The sequence below is a fragment of the Cinclus cinclus genome, chromosome 2 (genome assembly GCF_963662255.1).
Source record: "Cinclus cinclus chromosome 2, bCinCin1.1, whole genome shotgun sequence".
Classification (NCBI taxonomy): Eukaryota; Metazoa; Chordata; class Aves; order Passeriformes; family Cinclidae; genus Cinclus; species Cinclus cinclus.
In genome coordinates this window covers 14,966,568-14,987,343 of record NC_085047.1, presented here as the reverse complement: position 1 = coordinate 14,987,343, position 20,776 = coordinate 14,966,568, and the positions used below count along the sequence as shown (strand labels likewise).

Here is a 20,776-nt window from a genome sequence, read left to right as displayed (position 1 = left end):
TCTTTAAGATAAAGTGCCTTGTTTAGGCAGTGTTTCTTTCTGTAGTCATTTCTGTAGCATTGTTATTTAATCTGCCGTTGTTTTGTGCATTAAGCTGTTAATACAGTCCAGTTTTAAAATTGTAATAGCCCCTTCATGTCTCTTAAAGTAAGAAATTATTTTCAATTATTTCCAGTTAGGCTTTGATTGCTTTCTGGTTGTTCCCATGTGCATGGACCAGGCCACATTCATTTAAAGACTACTGCTCTCAAATCTGAGAAGGCTGTACTGTCGTTTGTTGGTGTCTTTTAAAGTTTAAGACTTTAGCTCAAGCTGCTTGCTTCATTTTTGCCATGGTTGTATTTTAAACCTTCAGTCAGGGGAGTGCCAGGAGGCACTGCCTCTCAGATGCCATGACCTCAGTGGAGATCCATGGTTGAGACAAGCCCTTTTTACTCGAGGAGGGACTGTCAAGATTCTTAGTTTTCCAAGCATCAGTTTTGGACTCTTAGAATTCACCCCATTTTAACACAGTTTTCTTTTTTTGGGTTTATGTTACTTCTCTGCGGGATGGTTTTGGACCATCTCCAGTTACTTCAGACTTGTTCCTATTTCTGTTTTTCTTTTGCATTGGTAGATATGAGTAGACAGTAGTTTTCAGAGCACTTAATCCTTGGATCACACACAGCTGGAAATTCATAAGGATTGCTTGAAGAACAACAAAGGAGAATTAGTACCTTTTGAGCTTCATGATAGGGGTGGTAGATTGCTAATTTGAAAAATGTAAAGCAAGAGCTATAGGCTGTGTTAGCATAGAAAAAGGAGGTGGGATAAAGGGACTGAGGGGGATAAAAAACCAAAGTTGTGGCTTGCCAGTAAATTAATCAGCAAGTTGGCTGGTGTGATGGTTGTGGGTGTAGAAGTGTATTGCAGTATTAAAGCAGATAGAATTTTGATCTCAGCAATTTAGAAATTGGTAATGTAAACCTAAATATGAGTTTCAAGAGACTTTTAGTACTAGGCACAATACAGCAGGCAAAAATTATGATGTTTGTTAAAATGGTGGAGATGAACAAAAAATCATGCTATTAAGTTTAGTTGTACAGAGAATATACCCTGTGTATGGAAGTTTGCAGTAGCCTAGACATGGAGGAGAAGGTATTTAACCATGATTAGCTGATTTTTACCTTAGTCAAATATAACTAGCCAAGTTATAATTTTGACTAAGCTCTTACCACCATAATTTTTCTGAACTGGCAGCTGCATGTTTTTACTGATGAACTGACACACCAGCTTTCCAGATGTGTGCACACAGTCAAACCATGATGTAGATATTTTACACAGCAGAAGAGGGAGAAGAGAGGGAAGATGAATATTGTGCTGTTGCAAACATGTATTACAGTGACCCGGAGTACATACTTGTGATAACATTTGTCTTTTTCTATACTTTTAATGCTAGGTGTACCCTGAATTGCAAATCACCAATGTTGTTGAAGCCAACCAGCCAGTTACAATACAGAACTGGTGCAAGAGGGGATGGAAGCAGTGCAATGGTCACCCGCATATTGTGGTTCCCTACAGATGTCTGGGTGAGTGACTCAATTTTAGTCTGCTTTTCCTGCTCTATTTTCTTCAGTCTCTTCATGGAAAAAGTAGAGAATGTACATAATGTTTTCTACACCTCAGTATTGTTGTCTTTTCTGAAGGGAGTTTTGTCCGGTTGTTCAGTCCTTTGAAACTGCATAACCTGGAAAGCACTTTTTCTCTTCCCTAAATAAACCCCTCTTTTTTCACATTAATTTTTGAATATCTAGTGTTTGGACTCCTACCGTGAAAGACTATGAGAATCTGTATTTGTTGAAACAAAACAAAAGGTACTTTATAAATTCCCCCATTTCACCCTGCAACTTTACTTTTGTAGCAGTTGCTTGCTATTCTCTCCTGTGTCCTTGGTGCTTTGAATCAATTAAAAGGAAGGTTTGGGCCCTCATTTTTTTATTAACCTTTACTTTTGTCTGCATTGGAAAATGGAATTGTTAATTTGCCGTTTTCATTAACATTCTAGGCACAACATTTTCTTGATATTATTCCATATTTAAGTATGTTGCTTTACCACTGCCATTTGAATTGTGATAAATGCTGGAGTTCAGAATTGGAACTTGGTTTTCTAGTAAGCCAGGACAGCTAAAAGGCATGGAAACCTACTCAGACCAGTTATTTCATGAAACAAATGATGGAATAAATTTGTTAAAAATATGCAATATTTCTAGAATTTTTGTTCATTTGTGTAGAGCAGGTAAAACACAATCTGCCCTTAGTGAAGCTGGGACTGAAGCGTAACTAACAGAAATGCTACCAGTGTGGTCAAAAGTGCCAAAACAGCAGGTGTATAAAATCTGCGCTAAGTATTAGGGAATTTGTTTTTGTTTGGTAAAGATCTGATGTTTGTTTGTACAAATATAAAACAGGTGTTTCTAAACCTGCAGTATATCACTGTTGATGCTACTGAGGCTCTGCAGGACTAGTTTATGCTGAGCAAAAATCCTCAAGGAGAATCCAAATGCAAGACTTTTGGTGAGGAGAAGAACCTACCTCAAGGAATTACAGATTCTGACTGTGAGAAGGAACGTGCTGGTTTTTGTGTTTTTCCGGACTTCTGCATGAGTTGAGTTGGTCGGTTCCACCACAACCTTTAATACTAAAAGGGACATGCTCTTTTACCCATTTGTTTCTGTGTTCTCTTTAGTTTTTTATAGTCAGGATAGAAATATCAGCTTGTAGTGTTAATAAATGTGTAAAGCCAGCTAAGCAACTTGTTAGAGATGAGGCAGAGCTGCAGTCTCACCTAGAATGCATCATGATATATTTGAACAGATTAGAGATATGGTGGAAGAACATCAGCCTCATGGAACTATAGAAACTAATTTTTATTATTTGTTTTATTGTCACCACAAGCAAAGCTCTGAATTAAGAAAAGGGAACTCTTAGGCTCAGGACTCTCTATCCTTATGTAGATGTGGTTATTGTCCTGGAGGTCTTACAACGTAATTTAAGGTAAAAGACAATGTCATCACAAGAGCAAATGAATATAAATAGTCTATGAATATATGTAATCTGCAATTATAATAAAGTATCTACAAGCATAAGGAGGTCCAACAGTTATCTGGTAAAGGAGTAAGAAGTCTAATCATGTAGAAGGAAGTTCATAAATTTGTGGACGGGACTATATGCAGTTCCTTGTGGGAGTAAGGAGCTGGACTCGGACTTTTAAGGTGCCTTCTCCGAGTTGCAGTTTTGAAAGAAAAGTCATTGCAAGTTGTATGGTTGCTATTTTAGGTAGCAAAATTTGGACGCAAACATTTTAAAGATGTTTGAGCACTTCATTCCCATTAGCCCTTAACCATTAATTTTTACTTTGAAATCCCTGCATATGCTATTTTTTTCTGATCTCCTTGTAATTGAGGCTTATGTAGTTGTGTCTGAGACGTGTTTGTTATCCTTTTCGTATGCTGACATTCATCTTTTGACCTTGATAGAATAAACCTTAGATCCTGATGTTCCCAAGGGTCTGCTGGGGCATAGGTGGCCAAATAACTACTTCCTCTGGAGGAAAAATGATGACAGTGGCCATAATCTGTAATTTCTCCGTCCACTGGCCCTCTGCTTGTTGTGTACTATGTCTATCTTGGAATACTTTTTCCATAATAATGTTTTTGTGCAGAACTAAGGAGTCCAGAGAACTTTTACTTTTTTTTTTCTCTGCTCCTAGTAGTTCTTCAGTATTGAAAGATAATTTTTTAGAAAGTTGCATCTTGCCTGTCAGCTCTGTGTGTGCTTCAACTGTTATTAGTGCGGTAGCTGTTAGTGGACATTGCCAGAAGTTGGGTATTGCCAGTGCCCATTCTTCTGTAATTTTAGTGCAAATAGACACTTACCCTAGACCACTGTTAAATCCATCTGGTAAGAATTAAGTTACCAACAGAAAGTTTGTCAGTGGGCAGCTGATTGCAGGGTTGAGTCTTAATTTTGCATTGCTCTGAGGATCACTTCAAGTATCTTGAGTCAGCTCAGTAATTTCTTCCATCTTGACATTATTTTTCACAGTTGAGAAACAGTGAGTTACAGAAATCTGTCTGCTTTTAGGCCAGAGAATCTTTACAGTCTGTTTGTATCATCATCTTCAGCCAAGGCTTTTAAATGTGTGGATCCCATTTCACTACAGCCCTTGTCTGCTCCAGGTTTTTCTCTTTGAGACTTGTGCAGGGCAGTAGTTACAGCAATTATTTGTAGATGTATACTTCAGTAACATCCATCAGATTTACTAGATTACACAGCTTCATATTTTCTTAAGAGAATGCAACTAAAGCATTGAAACAGTAGTTTAAACAAAGCAAAAGGAAAGCCCCTTATTTGAGTTGGCCATGTGTCTTTGCATTGACCACAGAAATATAGAAATATAATTAATATTCTATAATATAGAAATATTCCCTAGAAATGTTCTAATTGGATCTAAATCTTAAAGACTTAAATTATGTTGTTTTAGTGAGGACTGTGGTGCTTAACATAGAGCCACAAATGTATTTGGGTGCACAGCAAAGATGAGGGGTTGTGAGGTGTGCTGGTGAAAGAGTGAAGATCTGCAGAGCTCCCTTCTCCTGGTCTCAGGTGTGTGTGCCACCCTCATGCCTGCACCACTTGCTGGGTGGCACAGCTTGCAGGGTTACAACAGACATTGCCAAGAAACCAATGATTTCTTGTTTGCTTTACAGAAACTGTTTTTGGGAAAATGCCATGGCTCCCAGCCTGGCTGTGTAAGTGTTGGTGGGAACTCTGCTGGTGGCCACAGCAGGAGGGCAGGATTTCTGCCACTGTTAAGGCAGTGTGGGCAATAAGCATTTCTAGTTTGCACTTCTCCTCTCTTCACTGCTTGCCTGAGGAAAAGCAGCTGGTGAATTTGTGCAATGCGGCCAGTGAAATGAAGTAATTCACTCTGTGTTCCTTGCTGGTTGTGCGAGCAGCCATCCTTATCCCAGAGATGAGATTCTTTGAATATGTTAGATAAATGTGTGGCTATGCATTTCTGAATAGATGATGTTTCATTTTCTGTTGGTGAAGTACATCTTGAACCTTGGATAGAGAGGAGAAGCTCAGTTATATGGGTGTTTGTGGATCATTATGTGGGCGTGGCAGACAGGATATGGCAAGGTGTGGCAAAGGGGGAATTACAGGAGATTACTGTGCTGTGTGAACTGCCTGTTCATGAGTTGCTCTGCCTCATTACCCTATTAATGTATGCTGCTAAGCACTGCATTCACAGTGTTGGACAGATCCAGATGTGTTGGAATCTCATGTATATAGCCTCTGTCAATCAGAATGTGATTACTTGCAGTCATTGGTTCATAAACAAGTAGATTAGATTATATGAGAAGTGTATTTTGCTGTTTGGTTATGTAGTGAAAAACTGGGTTTTCTCTTCTTTTACCAAAAATGTCATTGAAAATATTTATTAACTTGTCATGCCTTATTATTCTAGCAGCTTGTAAAGTTATCTACTTGTTGACGTGTCTTGGTTTGAAAGGCAGGTGTCTGCCAAGGAAGACAGGAACCTTCCTGGGATGGAAAATATGAACCCCTTCCCTCCAAATTGTTATGATTTTGTAATCACAAGGATTTCAGGCAAAGATATGGGAAAAAGAAAAGTAGTTCTTTATCTATATTTGTCTGTATCTATATATGTATATGTATATGTATATGTTTAGCAAGGCAAAGAAAGAAACAAGAGCAGCAATAACAAACAAACACCAGGATCCCAAGCACAGCCTCCTCCGGGCTGTCAGGCCCTTTCCCCTGGGTGCAGTTCCAGGCACAGCCAGCAGGGGCGCTGGTGGCTCCCGGCCGGGCAGGGCAGGTGCGATGATTCCCCCGCTCCTGCAGGGGGCGCTGTGGCGCACTCAGCCGTCCCTCCGTGTGGTGATGGCGGGGAGGATGGCGGGGGGATAGGAAAGGGCCTTCTTTTACAAACTAACGTCAGGAAGCTGATCCCGGTGCCCTTCTGGATGGCAAAATGGGCTGTAGCAGGAACCTTGGAGTGGTGGCTGGAACTGCAGAGGGGGGCACAGCCAGGGTGACAAACTAAATGTAGCTGAAACTCAGCAGCCCTGGCAGGAGAGTTGGGTTCCTGTTGGGAACCCTATGTTGAGTTAAAGTGTTGCAAAAAAGCCTTAGGTGGTGGCAGAAAACAGTGGGGCTGGGCAGCACCAGCTAGGTTTCTGCAAAGCAGCCAGGAGAGGCATCCTGTGGGAAGGAGAGGGGATTCAGGGTCCTGGTTTCTGTCGCTGAGACACCCAAGTAGATGCTGAGGGTCCTTCCCAGTGAGATCAGGTGTTTACAAGGTCCCAGTTCGGTGGTAGCTCTTACCAGCAAAGGCTCACCCGCAGAAAAGAAGAAACAGTAAAGGGCTGGACTCGTCACTGGCAGCGAATTCTCCCCAGTGGTGGCAGTGACTCCACTGTTCCCTTCTGATCCCAAGAGCAAAAGAGAGTGAGGAGCTTGAGCCCAGTACCTGAACCCACAGCCAAAATTTTGAGGTATCTCTGCCCTTCCAAAGACAAAACCTCTGCCAGCTAAGAGAGCGGCCCCAGCTGCACCCTTCTCCTTCCTCCACATCTTTTGTGTCTTAAGTACCGGTCTTTGGCCTTTATAGTCTCTTAGGGACAAAAATCCGGGGGGGGATGGGGAAACTCCTAACCTCCAACCTGATATCAGAAGAAAATGCACCCTCAAATTTTGATATGCATGTCTAGCCAATTATATCTATGAAAACACCAAGGTTATGCCTCGAATGAATAATTTAAGTAGATATATGTAATTGGCGGTTCTTCTAGTAGTAGTTCTTCTAAAATTACTTGCTGTTTTAATGGTGGAATTTTTTAATACAAGAATGTGAAGTGCCTCTATATTTCTGTACATGGCAAAACTTGCTGTTTTTACCTCCTCTAAAGTCACATTGCACCTATTTCTCTTGCAGTGGCAGAGCTTCTCTTCTGGGTAATTGGAAACACCCTCCACTGGCTTTTCCATGCAGTCCCTAATTAACAGAATGACATTAAATAATTGTCGCAGTTTTCCTGTCACTGTTAGTTCAGTTATTCACTTCCAGCTTGCCTCAGTCTTCAGTCAGCCATGTGAGTGATGCAGACAAGTCTCGCACCACGCTGTTCCTAAAATAAAAAAAATTGTCTTAGTTTCAGCCTACACAACTACAGCATGTCTAGTTTTTCCAGCAACACTATCTGACAGGAGGCAGAGGAGTTACTGATCATTCATATAAACAATAACAAATGTATAGGTTTATTATAATTCTAAGAGGGTCTGTTGCCTCATAGTTTATAACTGTGTCTTTTCAAGTATTTTGTTCTCAAAGCAGGACTGTATAAACCATTTGAAGTGGCCTTTGGTATGTTTCAGGGGACAAAATACCTTCAGCTCTACTAAGAGGTATGGAGCAGGGAGAGAAGTCCTGAATGAGATCACCCACCAACAGCATAAAAACTTCCTCAGGCAGTCGCAGCTCTGTTTCTGGAGGCTTCTACCTCTTCACTCAAGTCAATCATTGGTTCAGCTGTTGGGTTAGTCAGATCCTAGCTGAAAGCATAATGTAGCAGTTCGTGGTGATGGTCAGTTGCAGGGAGGCTGTGATTGTGGGGCTGCTCTGTCTGCCTGCCCTGTTCCACTGTGAGTGCTTGAGTGAGCTATTCTGTTTTCTTTCCTGGTCCAGCCTCTCCCACACCCAAGTTACTGTTCTCCACTCAGATCCTGCCCGAAGACAAAACAAATTTTCCTCCCAGAAGTTTCTCTAATCTTAACAAACACTTCAGAGATCATAGGCTTCATATCATAAATGTCATAAGGGAGAGGGGTGTCATCCTGAATTTGTAGTTGGAAGCTGGAGAAAAGCTGGAGAGATGCTTCAAAACCATAAATAACTATTGGTAGTTGGGCTCTAAAATGTAAAATACTTGAAACAGTCTCAATGTGTGTATGAGTTTATGTACCCAAGGAGTTTTTATGAAGCATGTACCTGTAGTTTTGATAGATGGATACTTTCACACACACACAACCTGTGAGTGATACATGAACCTGCTGTGTAAGCTTCATGTCTTGTTCATTGTACACATCCAGTTTTTGGAACAGACAGACCAGGAAGTTTTTTATCTGAAAATCTTTGTAGTGACACAGAGCTGATTGATCCTTTTTTTAGGTTTTTTTTTCAAGGTAAAGTTAATAAAGGCAAAATGTGAGGAATTTTAGAAGGGTCTTTCTTTGATACTAAGTGACTGGATGTAAAATGGAAGCAAAAATTAATGTAGTAAAGGCAGTGTTCATTGGAGAAACCCAAAGTGCAATGATCTTAGTGTATATGATGATACTGTGAGTAGCTTCAAACTTCTCAGGATTATGACCTTGGGAATTAATAGTTCTGTGAAAATGTAAATTCATTAGTGCCAAAACCCAACAGTCTTAGGGATTATTAGGAAAGGAATGGGGAACAAGGCATAGAACATAACTGCACCATTGGGTCAGCTATGGACTTTCTTGTATTTGTGAGCGCTGTGTGTAGTTCTGGTTTTCCTCAGAAAGTGCAGAGTGAAAACTGAAGAGTTAAGAGTGATGGGGAGTGCTTGAAGTATGACATGGCTTGCATAAAAGAAATGACACAGTAAATTAGATCTTTCCAGTATAGAAAGAAGATGACTGGAAGATCTGACAGCATTTGGCAAAGTCATGAGTAACTTGGAGAGGATGGATGAGGAATGGTCATTCACCCTGTATTTTATGAGAAGAACTCAGATTGTCAAATAAAACTAGCAGGCTTTAGGTTTCAAGAAAATGTAAGTAATTGAATTCTTACAAATTTTGTTGCACAATGTGTGTGTGAGCTCCTCATCCATCTGCCACAGTGTATTTGGAATGCTGAGAGCCTACAAAGTTTCAAAACCCAACAGTTCAGTGAAAGGTACTGGGGTGTCATAAGGTGTTAGTGACCCCAGTCTTGTGTCTGTAGAAGCTGTGGTTAAACAGGGTCTTGGGGAAGTACTGCTGCGTGTTCTTGTGTATACACCTTACGTCCTTTTGTGATGCAGTGCTGACCTGTTTTTGACCATTTGAGCAAAATGGTTTTATGGACTGAGATAGACATTGTCATGCTTATATGGCTTCCTCTGCCACATCAGAGAGTGATTGCCATCAGACTAGTTAATCCTTTCCCTTCTAACCTGCTTCTTCTCTTCTGTATTCTTTTATCTCTGAGGGTGCTGCCCCTGTCTGGCTCTTCTTAAAGAGCCACTTGCTCGAGACTTTCCAGCCTTGCTCTATCCTTTGGCTCACCAGATGCTGCCGTCTTGACCATCACTATTCCACTCAAGTCTCCCAGGCCATGATGTTTCTTCACCTCTCCTTTCCTACTGAGTAATCCTCTTCTTACCTTGGCATCTGCCTTTTCCTCTGAGCACCTTCTCTTCTTCCTGTCAGCATCTGCTATCCAAGCCACTTTTGTTTGTGTCCACTTCCCAGCTCTTAACCAGCTCTGCCATGCATCTATTTGGCATCTTATTTCACACCTCACTTGGTGCTACTTCTGCAAGCAGATAAGGACTCTGTTCCTTCCTGGAAGTGATCAGATCAGTCTGTTCCAGCATGATGGTAATGGTGCCCTGTTCTGGTTTCAGCAGGGGCAGAATTAGCTAGCACAGTGATGTGTTCAGGAATTAGGGTGAGAATAATGTTGATAACACACTGATGGTTTAGTCGTTGCTGAGCAGTATTTGCAATCAGTCAAGGAGTTTTCTGCTTCTCACGCCACCAGTGAGGAACTGGGCAGAAATGGCAAAGGCAGCAGACCCCAGTGACCAAAGGGATATTCTATACCATATCGTGGTGTGCTCAGTATATGAACCAGGGGGAAAGCTGGCCATGAACTCTGCTCAAGAGCTGTCTGGGCATCAGTCAGTGGGTGGTCAGTACAAGCTTCTTTTGTAGTACAATATACTACTACTGTACTACAATAATATTACTAGTGATTTTTTTTTGTTCTCAGTAGTAGTACTACTACTAGTAGTAGTCTTTCTTCTCACTTCCATTTCTATCCTGTTAGGCTGTCTTTATTTCTGATGTACTTTGCCCCTCCCAGTTCTCTCCCCCATTCCCAGGGGAGAGGGAGGGTGCAGGGAATGAGTGAGCAAGCAGCCATGCTGGAGTTTGCCTGCCAGCTTAAACCACAACAAGAATTTAAGACAAAAGAAAGATACCTTTCTGTCATAGCAAAAAAAAAAAAAAAATCGGGTTCTGAGTGTTAAGTTTTTTGTGTGCGTGTCAGCACTTCATCAAATGTAAAGAAAGCTATAATGACCTCAAATTAGTTTTTATTTTATTTTTCAACAAACTACAGTACAATTTAGTTTATTGAAGTGTTCAAAATAGACTGTTATATACAGTGTTGTTTGTGATGTTGCTTTATTTGTGTTGGAGGAAAATTCTCATGCTCTGTTTTTTGATGACCTGACTGCTGAGACATACTCTACTTAAAACGTGGCTGAGATGATGTTGTGTTGTATAACAAACATGGTTATTAATTTCTCCTTTGGTGACTTCTGATGAATGTCTTAAATGGTCTTTAATTTTCCCTTTTCAGTGAAAAATGTGGTTGCATGTTTCCTTATAGTTGCATTTAATTATTTTTTTAAAACAAAGCCCTAACAAAAACCTCACCTTAAGATACTTTTTCTTCTCCATGATTTATATCCTGTTTGTAGCTTATAAAATTGGTTGAAGATTTCCTTAGTCTTTATTTCAAGCCCATTATCTTGTAGGCAGGATGAAAGAGCACTACTGGTCTCTCTTCTAAGTGCTGGCATTGTGATTCTTCTTGAACATTAAGTCCAATATTAAAACTGAAAAAAATCAGGGAAACTTGGAATAATAATGCTTTGAGGGCTGAAATCCAAAGGAGAAAAAAGCCACACAGTGATGGGCGCTGTGGAAAGGAGAATCTTGGTTATGAGTCATGGTGTTGAAAGTCTTGGAAATGCAGTGGAACAGTGCATTGGGCCTGTGACATGTCACTCCTTGTCTGAACCTGCGCTGTCCTCTATCCCACATACACATCGTGAGCAGGGCAATGTTCTCACTCAGCTGCTGCTTCATGCAGAAGCAGATGGGTGAATTCCTTGGTAACACTGGGCACGGTTCATTGTTGTATCATTGTGTATGTCTGTTAGTGCTTCCAGAGTCCCCTTGGGTCTGAGAATAGCTGAACCACCGCTCACTACGTGAAACACAAATTAGCAGCAATTCCAGGGCATCTGCAGCTGCTGGACAAACACTGTCACTGTGCACTTGAGTTGTGTATGTCTGTGTTGTGTTCTTTATGGTTTGCAACAGTATTTAATATTAATATTACCCATGTAATTTAGAGGTGACATTACATTTGAGCTTGATCACTTTGAATTTCGTAAGTGGTTTCTAGCTTGTATTTAAAAATACATAGGTAATACAAAAATAATCAAATATAAACATTTAAAAAATATATTTTAAAATCAATATGTGTAATACAACCAGCATAATATATAGTAGGTTTTTTGTTGTCAGAGTGCTGGTATTGTGTTGGGGTTTAGGATTCTTTCTTTTGTTTCTTTCTATGGGGAATTTCATTCCATATGTGCTGCTAGGAGACAATAATGGCCAGGTACTTAAGAGAAACAAAAGAAGTTGCTGCAACTCAGGGGAAGGCTGCAGCTGGCTCCTTTCTCTTTTTACCTGTGGATTTCTATGGAAGGGCAGAAATATCATGAGATTTGGGGTGGGGAAGAGGGGTTGGGTACAGCTCCCAACTCCTGGCATTGGGAGGGTAGAGAGGCTGTGATTGCTGTGGGGAAAATTTGTCATCAGCGCAGGGTTCCATCTCCTGTTGCCTTTCTTCTGCCATGAGTGTAGCTCTGCTCGTAAGAGCTTCGTTGCACTGGGACCTTATTAACATCCTACCTCACCAAACAGGGAACCCTTCACCATCTGCTCTGGTGCCTCAGGGAAAACCCCAGGATCCCCAAGCCCATTCTCCCCCACTCCCCACGCCCTCTTCCTCAAGGGAGCCTCTGTTTGCTGTGTTTGGGAGCTGGGCTGCCACTGCCTAGCCCCTCCGCTGTTTCTTCAGCACTGCCTGAGTTTTCCTGCTGCGCCTTATCCCCACACCCCCTGCCTGCCAGGATGCCCCCGTGGTTCCAGCTGCAGCTGTGGAGTTTCTGATACATCTCATCTACTACTGCATGATTTTGCTCATTCCTACCATTCCAGCTTGCTGCATGTGAGGGTCCTGCTGAGACGCCGGGGTCGGCTGCCCCGGGGGGTTTGTAAAGCAAGCCTTTTCCCCATCCCTTCCTGTCTTGGCCAATGCCATTAACGGCGTGATCTTTAAGCCCGTGTCACAGCGCCCCCTGCAGGCGTGGGGGAATCATTGCACCTGCCCTGCCTGGCCAGGAGCCACCAGCGCCCCTGCTGGCTGTGCCTGGAACTGCACCCAGGGGAAAGCGCTTAAAGAGCGGGATGAGACTGCTTATTGTTTATAAATATAATATATATATAATAAATATATAGATTCTCATCTTTAGTGGATAGCCTGGGTTTTGGGGAAGGTTTGTGTCAGAGAGCTCATCTATAGCATTGAATTTCAGTAAGTGTAGGAAAGAGCTTGGTTAATTTTCAGTCAAGAATTTCACATTTAGGGCACATTGTCCTTCAGGAAAGATAAAACTGATACTTGGGATGTGACAGAGTAGTGCCTAAATGTTTAACTGTTCTCAAAGAATAAATTGTCTATACTGTCAAGGGGAGTCATGGCAGCATTACAGGGCTGTGTTCCAAGTGCTGGAAGTTGCCTTATTCTAGCACATTCATTCATTGGACTTTGCCACTGACAACATGAGGATGAAGAAGAGGAATGGCGTCACATTGGCCAGATGTGGACTCAACAGTTTGCCCATGAAATGACAAGCTGGAATTCAAGGGCTGCAGGGCTGTGATGGGATGTCTGCAGCCATCTTCCCACAGTGTGTGCCTGGTGAAAGAATTCTTCATGCTCTTGTAAACATCAAAAATCTTTGCAAGTTGAACATCCAAAATCTTTTCAAGTTGAACTGGCATTTGAAGGTCAAACACCCTTCAACACTTCAGTCTCACCTACTCACAAGCACAGGCATCTTTGTCATGCAATGAGAAATTCCCTTAAGGTTCCTCTCTCTTTTACATGAAAGCTTACACTTGTGGTTGATGCTAAGAGTGGCTGTGTAGTAGGAGGCATTTTGTGTTGAAATGTGGGGACTTAATTTCTTGAAAATAACTTCTGCATTGGAAGATATAAGTTGAGAATGGTTATGCACAATGCATATTTTTAATATCCTTCTCTTGGGACAAGTAGCAACAATAACCTAGAATTTTCTCATTCAGGTGTATTTGGTGGTGGGGGTTTTTTGTTTGCTTTTTTTTTGTTTTTTTAACAGAATTCCATCCATTCTAAATCACAGCAGTTCATACATTTGATAACATTTTTTGGCTGACTTCTTCAGGGTTGTTTTTGTTTGGGTTTTTGTAAGTTTACTTCTCTTGAAGCTCTTTAAAGTTGGCCATGGGATTTGTCAACAGCACTGAAAACTGAGAGACTAGTAGACTACAGCTGTCATCCCTCTATCCAAGTCTTCTGCCGAAATGAGTGGAACAGTAGTGTGTGTTTTTTAAGGAACCGTTTTGACTGTGTGTGAGATCTTTGTGCTTGGAAAACTGTTTGAAGGTCAGGCAGGGGATAAGTGGTTGGGATGGGAGTGGATGTTCTGAGGAGCCACCAGCTTGGGTCCAGGAAGCTGGGGAACCGCTGATGGGTAGGTGTTCTGTCCCCTCCAGAGTGAGCTCTTATTTCCCTCCCACCACCATCATCTGCCTGCCAGTCTTTGCCTGTTAGCACAGGTGTGTCACAAGTGTCTGTAGGTTACTCATCCTTATTGTTGAAGGAAGATAAAGAAAGAACAGTGTTGGTGCCCAGGGGTGGGTTTGTATTCACTTATCAAAGCCAGCATTTGATGGGAATGTTTGGGTGTTTTTGTTTAATCCTATGCTTGCATTTATTTATTTATTTATTTATTCTTTATGAGAAGGCTTGCATTGGTTTATTTGAAAGGGACTGTACGCTGGTCCTCTCCACTTCTGGCTTTATGGGGCTAAAAGTGAGGAAAAATGCCTGTGTAGGGGAGTCACAAAATGATGGAAAGGAAAAACCTGGCTCTGCAGAGCAGTTGTCTATAGCCAGTTTGTCTTTAAACTTCCTAGATTTGGTCTATTTATACATAGATCATGCCACTCCTGGAATCCCAGCTTGTCATTTCATGGGAATACTGCTGGGTATGAGACTGGACAGTGTGAGGTCATATCTTAATGGTACCCACAGCCTCCTTGTTAACAAAATAAAACCAATAGCTTCAGTACTGTTACCTTAAAGGATTGCTGTTTTAGTGGTTGCAGTATAGTCTTTCCTGATGAGAGATTGCATCTGTATTAATGCATGTATAAGTAGTTCTGCATTTTTTGGATTTAAACTTATTCTGATATTTTGATGTTTCTTACTGACCTTGAGTAGTAATATTAGGGTGTTTCAGTGTGTTCAGAATCAAATGGAAACTTTCTTCATGATCACTAAGGGAACTCCAAGGGGAATTTGTTCCAGTTAAATATGTCAAACTGGAGCTAATACAAAGTCCTTCAGTTTTAGTAAGACATATGAATGTGCTTCAAAAAAGAAAAACAACTTTAATAGTAATCTTTCTTGTTAACCTCCTGACTTTGTTGTTGTTTTCTAGTGGGTTTGTATGTACCTAAAAAACACAGAATTTATAGATAAGAGTTTGTACGTAACCCAGCCATTAGAAACCCTTCCTAACTGTTCAGTTTAAAATACTGAAAGGCAGCAAAAAAACTGTTTTAGGGATAATGAATGAAGATCATGATTATTAGAAGTTATTTACTTTATGCATTACTGTGTTTGATCTTTAGCTCCCAGTGGCTTTGTTAGTGAGTTCTTGATGTATAAAATATTTAAATTACCCTGTTTTTCTATTAGGTCATTGCATTTAGGTCAACAGAAAATTGAATCTTAACTACTTGGTATCAAAGTTAATTTTGGTAATGTAAAATAGCGTTGGCTGTGTAGTAATATAAGTTTTTACTTCTTTTTCTAGCAGGTACTTAGGTGAGTAGATAAGCAGCGTCTTCTTCTTAGGATGTCTGAGACTCCACGCTTTGAAGGAGAGTGATTTTTATTTTAGTTTTAGCTGTTCCTAATTGAGTTGGGTCTTACATGTGATATATTTTTATTCCTTTTTATTATAGTTTAACCTAGGGTGCAGTTTCTGAATATCTGTTAATTTGTCAAGTCATTATCTTTTGCATGTGAATGCTCTTAATCTGTTTGAAGATTACTAACTATTCGTGATGGGCTTTTGTGACTACAGTTGTCTGGATCCACCTGAAAGAGATTTTATGTTGCTTAACACAGAAACACCCTGCCCTATAATCATAGAATATCCTGAGTTGGAAGGGGCCCATCGGGATCATTGAGTCCAATTCCTGGCCATGCACAAAACAGCCCCAACAATCCCACCATGTGCCCAAGAGTGTTGTCTAAACACTTGAGCTGTGTCAGCCTTGGTGCTGTGACAACTGCCCTGGGGAGCCTATTCTAGTGCCCAAACCTCCTGGGTGAAAAACATTTTCCCAGTATCTAACCTAAACCTCCCCTGGCATAGCTTCCCATGACTGAAAAGGAAGTTTTTGAAATTTATTTCACAGTTTATTGAAAATGCAAGCTCCCAGGCTCATCAGTGATCCATGAAATATTTGGTTACCCAGTGTGTTTAGTTCTCTTGGGCTTTATATGTTGAAATACTGGATTGATTTTGAATATAGAAAACATAGCATGTGTAAATCACAATGGATTATATTTAATTGTATTGTTAGTGTAGAAAATTGAAGTAATAAATCTTTCATGTTTCTTTTCCTCCTATCTAAATCTTCATGTTTCATATTTTGGGGGAAAAAAAAGTCAAACTTCATTCTAGTTACAGTGTGAACTTCCCGTCCACATGACCTTGTGCTCCAGTCTCTAAATAAAAAACACTTTGTATGTTATTTTGTTTTCAGTTACCTTGAGAAACAAGGATTTTTGAATTACTATCTAATTGAATTTTAATCTACCATTTTTCTGTAGCCTCTAGAACCTTTTTACTACTTCATTTGTTCTCTTTTGTTAAATGACAATGATACCCCAAGTTAATTTGATGTGTCATAAAGAAGTAATACTGAATTGTCATGCACCTTTCTTTTTTGCGAAATTCACTGAAATGATAGGCAGTTGTAATATTTTATGTCAGTTTTTCACAAATGTAACTGCCCTCAAAATGTCTCTTATGTCAAGCTCCTTTCAAGATTAATTTTTATATTCTAATAAAAATGGAAAGCGTAATTTCAAGTTAAGCTTATGCCATTCTATTATGTATGAGCCATTGCTTCTGTGCAGTTATTGTTATCTGGTCTGTTAAAACAGAAGCAGTTTACAGCATGTTTTTGCATGATATCAGAGCTACAGCTCTGAAGTGGAATGTTCTCTAACATAGCCTGTACTGTATTGTAGCCGGCTACTTTAGTTAAGGATGTTGGAGAACTGGGAGGATGCCTTTCAGATCCTCCCAAGTTCTTTGAGGTGCCACCTCTTCCTGTTTGCCTCTCTCCTTTCTTCCAGCAATATGACTTGTAAGGAAGGTGTCTATGATAGTGCTCATTGGCCAAAATCCCTTTTGTTGTCAACTGCATGTCGCAAGAGAAAATCTGAACAGTGTCATTGTGTTTTGGCCTGTGTGTCACACTAGGACATGTGGAATTCCCAAAAATTCCTCTTAGAAATTGGGTCTTGGTAGATGATACCTTACTGTGGTACTGATGCAACCATGTACCTAAAATATATAATGCACTGACTTTCTTTAATATCATTCTCATGTTGTCTTACACATTTGGGATAGATGCTTTGCCGTTACTTTTTTTCTGGTGACGGTTCTACTAGATACTTTTGACTAGAGGCAAAAATCTGCAGAGGATTTCATTATAAAAATGAGCTTTTATAGACCTTTTGAGATGTATTACAAAATTTTCCACTCCTGTGATTTATTCTGTCTTATTTGGTCATCCTTACTGTAGGCCTTCAGTATGATACATTTAATGTTCTTGTAGAGTTTAATGTATTCCTTACTGTTGCTCACCTTACTCTAAAATCCATTTACTCTCAATTATTTTTTATCTGTTGATGTGTTACAAGATACTTGAAGTAAAAAAAAAAAAAAATCTTCATTCTGATACTGGGGATTAGACTAAGACACTATGCGGTATTTCTGAGCATAAAGTCCATGTAAATAGCAAATATTATAATATATATCACTCAGTTTTTGCGCAGAACATAGTGTTCATATTATTCCTTAAGGGCAGGATTCAGTTCTCAACAGAACATGATCTTACATGTTAATTCTGATTTGGCATCTGTCTATAATGACTCATTTACAACAAACAGAAAAAAAAACCAGGTTGGAATTAATCACTTGATAAAATATGAACATTTTCTACCAGCTCTCGGTAACTACTGTTGTGTTCACTGAGTTAATTCTTACAATGAGAACTGAAGAGGAGCAGTTTTGTTATAAAAAGGGTGAGGTTTTTTTTGTAGGTAGTAATATTTATATAAAATATTTATGTGGCATTGCACATTCACAGAAATTGTAGACTTTCACTGAGTGCAGAAAGTATGTTACACTGACTTCTGTATTATTGGTTGTGCTCATGAGAGGGTAGTGACAATACGGAGCTTTTGTTTCTTAGCTCCTCGGATCAATTCAGCCCCATCATTAGTAACAGTTATAACTTTCACATCCTACCCTTGAAGATAGGTGAGTTGGAGTCCTGGTGAACAGAATCCTGTCCCCTTTCCTCTTTTGGTGTATTTAAAGATAGAAGCCAGAAATTGTATTTGCATTGTGCTTCTTTTAGAAACTATTTTTTAATATCTGGAGTGGGTTCAAAAAAATTGCATACGCAGTGAGGCAAGTCATATCTCTTATCTAATGTACTGTCTTCCTCATTAGGGAACCTGTCTTCTCATTGATAGAATATGCTAAACAAAACCAGTGCCAAAAAAGAAGCCCTGAGGTGTGGTATTTTTGCTTCCTTCCAGACAGAGTATGGCTGTGAATACAGTACAGCTAGGAGCCATTAGCCATAGGGCTCCACAGCACAGTTTTTCACCCGACTAGGACCACACCCATGAAAACCATAGCATTCCATCTTGGGTACAAAGATGTTGCAAGAGGGTGATTGTGTTGCATACCTTGCTGAAGTTAAGGTGGATGGTATCTACTGCTCTGTTCTTAGCTTGCCCATTTTGCTGTTTCATCCTAAAAGCCAAGTTAGGTTGATGAAGCACAATTTACTCTTGTTAGATCTGCTTTGGCTATTGCTAATCATCATCATCATCATCATCATCATCATCTCCATGTGCCCAGAAATGGTTTTCAGTAAGACGTGTTTAATGATTTTCCTGAAAACTGAATGGAGGCAACCTGGCCTGTAATTCCCCAAAGCATCTTTCTTGCAGTGTGGTTTCAGCTTCTGTGTTTTCCAGACATCAGGAAAAACTTCTTCCAACTCTGTATCTTAGAATATGTAAATCAGTGAGGTTTTGCTTTAAACCTTGTATTTTAATCTGGTTTATAAATCAGAAAACTTTAAACTTGTAAGCATCAAGGTGGCTTTTGGAAAACCAGTATATGGTAGCCATGGACAAGTTTCAAGAACTTCTCTGTTGCTCTAATACTTATAACCTTGCTTACTAACCATTCAGAACTGTCCTTAACATGAAGAAATGCCAGTGTTTATCAGTTGCCTGTTGCTAATAATTAGTATTTTATTTCTAAAAAGCATTGCTGGCTGAATGCTGATTGTGACATTTCATTCAGTCTGTGTGGCTGCTGCTTTTATCTCCTTGAGTTGCATGCACAAATAGGCTCTTCTCTTTCTCCCAAGCTGTCCCATCCTGGCTACCTTGTGGCTGAGCTGCCAGACCACACTGCCATCCTTACTACGGGATGGGTAAAGGCTTTGCTTTGTGTAGAACAGAGTCATGTTTTGTCAGGTAATTGTTAATTTGGTAGCTTGTAAAAACTTGGCAAAGCCTCAAAGCAGTTTCTTATTTTCCCATGTCACTGGTAATATGGCATAGTCCTTCTCCTATGAGTAGTAGTAATTTCAGTGAAAGTGTGGACAGGACTCAGCAGTGTTACAGGAAGTGATTGCTTAGGGTGTTAATAATCAACAAAGTATTTCTTCAGAGCTGATCTTCAGCTGCTGCTTATGGAGTTACATATTTCAAATGCTGCTTATGGGGCTACTTGTTCACTCATGATAGCCTTTGCACAAGATATTATTGCAGAAACATTTACTGCCTGAATTAGATTTCATACTAATTTCTGTCCTTTGTCAGAAGAGAGAGAAGGAGAGGAACAACTGGATTAAATTACTACTGAAGTAGAAGGAATACAATTTTTTATTTAAAAATGAGCCATATGAAGGTGTTTGGGAACAGGGAGAGAGAGCAGGGGAGCAGAATTGAAATCTTGCTGAAGTAAACATATCTTTATTTAAAATATGTTCCTCATTGAAATGTTAGCATTTGAAATGGCTTTTGATGAACCAAACCTTAAATGTCTGAAGTATTTTCATTCTTCCCACCTATCTATGATCATTACTCCCTCTAGACATCTATGACCAGCAGGCCCTTCTCTAGCCTTACTCCTAATACCAGATGCTCTACTCTAATTACCAAGAATTGCCCATGAGAAACAGCTCATCATATAATAATGCAAAGCACAGCAGGATTACTGGTCCCAATTGTACTGAATTATTCCCAGGTATTTTATCTTTATGCCAAATTTCCATTTGATTGGTGTCTTTAGCAAGTCACTGGTATGAATAGGGTATTAAAGAGTTCATTAATCCAAATTGCTTCTCACTGGATGTTGTTGCCATATCGGAGCCCATTTTCCAAGTATGTCTTACGTAGTGAAGTGCATTAAGTATCCCTTCAGCCAGAGGGATGGCACAAAATTTTAAGCTGGTTGGAGATTTGCATTTGCAAGTCTTGCTGCAAGACATGTCTGCTACCCTGCTATGAGACGGGGAGCAGGAACACTTGACAGCTGGTGTGCAACCCCTTCTGCAGCTTGGCAGTAACAGAATGTGATGTTAATAGCTGGAGTGTTAAAATTTGTGTGTTTGGTAGCATTTATGAAGCCTAATATGTTTTGAAATTCAGACACTTTTGTCTTGGAAAACCTGAAGGCAGCTGGGGTGAAAAAACATTCACAAATACAAGATTCCTGAAGGTTTGGAATGTATCTGGTCTTTAGAAATACCTCTAAGTTTTATTTAGTGTTTATATTTAAATGTAAGGAAGGGCACTAAAATGGGTCCTGCAGTGTCACTCATCTTTATCAAATCATGGTATACAGTTTTGTTAATAATTACTGTAAAGGTTCTTAGAAATGCTTTTATTAAAAAAAAAAAATAAAGCAAGCTGCTGTCTTTGTTCTGTCTTGACATTTGTGGAAACCAACTTCATGAAAAATTCACTGAGTACCGAGAAGAATGCCTTAAATAACTCAAT

General features: G+C 40.0%; 1 protein-coding gene across 8 annotated transcripts in view; it reads left to right on the top strand.

Moving 5' to 3' along the window:
• Positions 1-20,776, top strand: part of APP (amyloid beta precursor protein) — a 160,118-nt gene that overhangs the window by 27,437 nt on the left and 111,905 nt on the right. For all 8 annotated transcript variants that reach the window (XM_062515348.1, XM_062515346.1, XM_062515345.1 and 5 more), the window contains exon 2: positions 1,439-1,568. In XM_062515348.1, coding sequence (XP_062371332.1) covers positions 1,439-1,568 — 130 coding nt within the window. The remainder of the gene's footprint in view (positions 1-1,438; positions 1,569-20,776) is intronic.